At 49.3% G+C, this 3,541-nt stretch overlaps 1 protein-coding gene across 1 annotated transcript in view; it reads left to right on the top strand.

Moving 5' to 3' along the window:
- The window catches only part of LAS1L (LAS1-like (S. cerevisiae)), a 9,692-nt gene that overhangs the window by 5,274 nt on the left and 877 nt on the right, over positions 1-3,541 (top strand). The window contains exons 8-11 of the mRNA XM_010855557.1: positions 493-602; positions 2,321-2,406; positions 2,767-2,817; positions 3,123-3,329. Of these exons, the coding sequence (XP_010853859.1) occupies positions 493-602; positions 2,321-2,406; positions 2,767-2,817; positions 3,123-3,329 (454 nt within the window). The remainder of the gene's footprint in view (positions 1-492; positions 603-2,320; positions 2,407-2,766; positions 2,818-3,122; positions 3,330-3,541) is intronic.

Raw genomic sequence — 3,541 nt, forward strand, 5'->3', positions numbered from 1 at the left:
TAGCTTACAAACCATTCAGCTCAACCCTTCCTTTTCACAGATAAAGAAATTGAAGCCATGGATGAGTGAAGGGACTGGCCCAAGGTCACATATGCAGTTAGTGATAAAACCAGGATAAGAACCTGGGTCTCCTGATTCACCTTCTTCCATAACTCATTGCTTCCTCTCACCCCTTAATCCAAGGGTCTCTGCCCAACTCCAACCAAATGCCCCCACTGGATATCTGTGTATTGGATTATCTCGTTATTGGGAGCTGCAGGGAATTTGGGGGGTGGGAAGGGAGGAAAAGGAAAAAGACAAAATCTGGAGCTTGAGGGTCAGGATATTTTTAGTTGCAGAGCCAATAGGGACATTGTGAGCTCACCTCTGCATACCCTGCCATATCCCCCCTGAAGGGAAGTGTTGAGAGGTCCTATGAGAAGGAATCCTGGAGGGATGGGGGAGGGTTACTTTGCTGAACTAGCCTTCTGATGGGACCCTCTTTGCTGGCAGGTGCTGGAGAAATATAGGCATTTACCTCAGGCCATTAAAGCGTGGAATAACCTGTCCCCACCTGTAGAATGCATCCTGGCAGAGCTCAAGGGCATTACACTCGAGAACAGGTGTGTAACTAGGTAATCAGGGGCTGCTACTCTTCTAGGGTAGAGCGTAGCAGCCTCCCTGAAATTGGTTTTCATATCCCAGCTTGCCAGTTTCTGCTGTAGGAAATTCCAGGGATAATCCTGATCCCCCACGGATGACCCTGTATTTTGCATGATCCACTTTTGTAAGCCCTGCAAGCTATCAGTTGTGGTTTGCCTAATCTGAGTCACTGAAATGGCTACAGGCAGTAATGTTTACTGTCATGCATCCCCTGGCCGGCTTTGTTTCTCTGTGTCCAATGGTACATGAAACTCTTGGCAACTGGGAAGAGCCCTGAATCTTTTGCTTTTTCACTACCTGTCTCTTATCTGAGTTTGAGATAAAAGATATATGGTAGGCACTGCTGGCCTCTTAAACCACTGTGAGAGGGTATCAGCATCCCCTGGATAGTTGTGGTTGAGGGGACGGGGGGGGGCCTTCCCAAGGCCTGGATTCTTGAAAGACTAAGTTCCCACTGACCCACCCATTATGACCATGAGCCTTATTCCCTCCCCCGCCCCAAAGTAGTACTCAGTTCAACCAGAGCAGACAGTGTCTATCCATTCCTCTCCTCCCTGGCTCTTGGGGCTTGCTACCTAAATTCAGCTGGAAAGGGCTTCGGGAAGAGGTTGGAAAGAATTTGGGATGAAACTGACAGTATAGGAAGGTGGTGTAGGTGACAGAGTGTGCCTGGGTAGCAGGCAGTACCTGCAGCGCAGATTAGGATGATCTAATGTTAGATTAGGATGTTCCTGATGTCTTTATTCCTAGGACACTAATAGTTCAGATGGTGTTTTTAATCAGTGTCTACCCAGCCTAGGCTTCTTAGCTGTACCCGTCAGGAAAGAGGTGAGTGGTGACTACCTTAGTAGCTGGGAAAACTATCATTGTGTTATACAGTAGTGTCTGCCTGATCCTGCTGAGCAGGCAACTGGTTGACTGTTTTAAGTGCTATTCCTGGATATTGACCTGAGGAGACAGGAGATGGATAGGACAACTCTTTCCTCCTTGAGCCTGAGCATGACAACCCTCCAGACATTGAGACACCTTGAGAGCTCTTGTTCCGCCTCGGCCCAGTCAGCTAGGAGAGACTCCCTTAGGGAACTTCTAGCTTCAGAGGAGACAGCTGACAGTGATTTTGGTTTGAGCTAGATGGGAATGAGAGATTACCCCTATTGCTTAGGCTTCAACCTCTGTAATCTTGGTTCTGGGTTCTTACAGTCCATAGGAATGAGAATAATATTTGGTGCAGCAATTGAGTCCCCAAAGTTTCTGCTTCTAAGATTTGAATGAAGGCAACCAGGGAGAAAGGGAAGGGTAGGAGACTGGACAACTGTCAAGAGAAAAGACTGAGCAGGACCTTGACCCTATGACCACAGGCATTTAACTCCTTTGTGGGCCTGGGACTTTCCTTCATCTGGGCTTTTGGGCTTGTTCAGCTACTGCTGCCTTTGTTATGGGCCTTAGATTAGTATGTGCTTGGTAGATGCCTGTTCAAAACCCACTGAACCCAATTTCTGGCTGAGCCCTTGACCCAGGAGGCAGGGGCCTGAAAGCCAACTGTCAGCTGCCTTCCTTTTTTTCCCATGCTGGTTTGGGCTTTGAGTCAGAGGCATTGGCAGCCTTGGGAGTGGGTAGGGGAGTAGAAGGGGGTCTTCTGCCTGCTTCAGTTTACTTAATTAGTGTCCTCTTGCTCCAGGGAGGCTGTGCTAGATGCTTTTCTGGATGACGGCTTTCTCATCCCCACGTTTGAACAGTTGGCAGCTTTGCAGATAGAGTATGAAGGTAGGGTCCTGGAGACTCACTACAGCCTTAGGGTATGGGTATCCTGGATAAGAACACCAGGGGTGGGCTGGGTGGCCCTGGACGGGGGGGTAAGGGCTGTTTCCTGCCATTCCATAGCTACTGGAAGCCCTTCCTGGTGGAGCAGAATGTAGCCCCACTGAAAAGTAGTTGTTGGTTTGGGCTATTCTTAGGTGGCCTGGAATTGGGTGGGGTGAGATGGGGTGGATTGGGATTGGGGTGGGGGTCTTAATGCCATTATTTTGCCATATTAATTGTGATTTAGCCACTTGCTAGAGAGCTAGAACAACAGAACTGGAAGGGCCTTGTAAGGTCATGTAGTGCAACATCCTCATGTTACAGATGGGCAGACTGAGGTCCAGAGAGGGGAAGGTACTGACCCAAAGTCACACAGTGAGTTATTGACAAAGCTGAAGCTAGAACCAGAGCTCTCTTTCTTTTGTACTCTGTATTCAGTCAGTTGTTTGCCAGATACTAACTGGTTTCTCTCCCTGCTGTTCTGCTCTCATGTTTCTTTTTGTTCTGTGGTGGCAACTCTGTTATTATTGGGGGGGCCCCCTCTTCTTCTTCCTCTCCCTTCTCGATTTTTTCCTTTCCTTCTCTCTCTCCCTCTTCTCTCCTCCTACTTCTTCCCTCCGTTCTTCCCTCTCCCTCCCTGCTTCCCCTTTTCCTGTCAATGGATGTTTCTCACAAACCAGAAAACGTGGACTTGGATGACATCTTGGTGCCAAAGCCGTTCTCTCAATTCTGGCAGCCCCTGCTTAGGGGCCTGCACTCCCAGACCTTCACGCAGGCCCTGTTGGAGAGGATGCTGTCTGAGCTGCCAGCCTTGGGGAACACTGGGATCCGGCCGACCTACATCCTCAGATGGACCACTGAACTGATTGTGGCTAACACCAAGACTGGTGAGGAAGACTAGTCCTAGCCCCAGGGCTTAAAGCAGCCCAGGCAAGAGCATCTGCTACTGTCCTCATACTGAATAGCACCAGGCAGATACATCCTGTGTTAAAGGCTAAACCTTTAAGGTCGGCCTAGGAGGGCCCTGCGACAGCAGTGGACAAATTCCCTTCACCTTTTTCTTCTCAGAGCCAAGTAAACTGGGCTGGGGCCAAGGGTT

Source organism: Bison bison, unplaced genomic scaffold (genome assembly GCF_000754665.1).
Source record: "Bison bison bison isolate TAMUID 2011002044 unplaced genomic scaffold, Bison_UMD1.0 scf7180017853928, whole genome shotgun sequence".
NCBI lineage: Eukaryota > Metazoa > Chordata > Mammalia > Artiodactyla > Bovidae > Bison > Bison bison.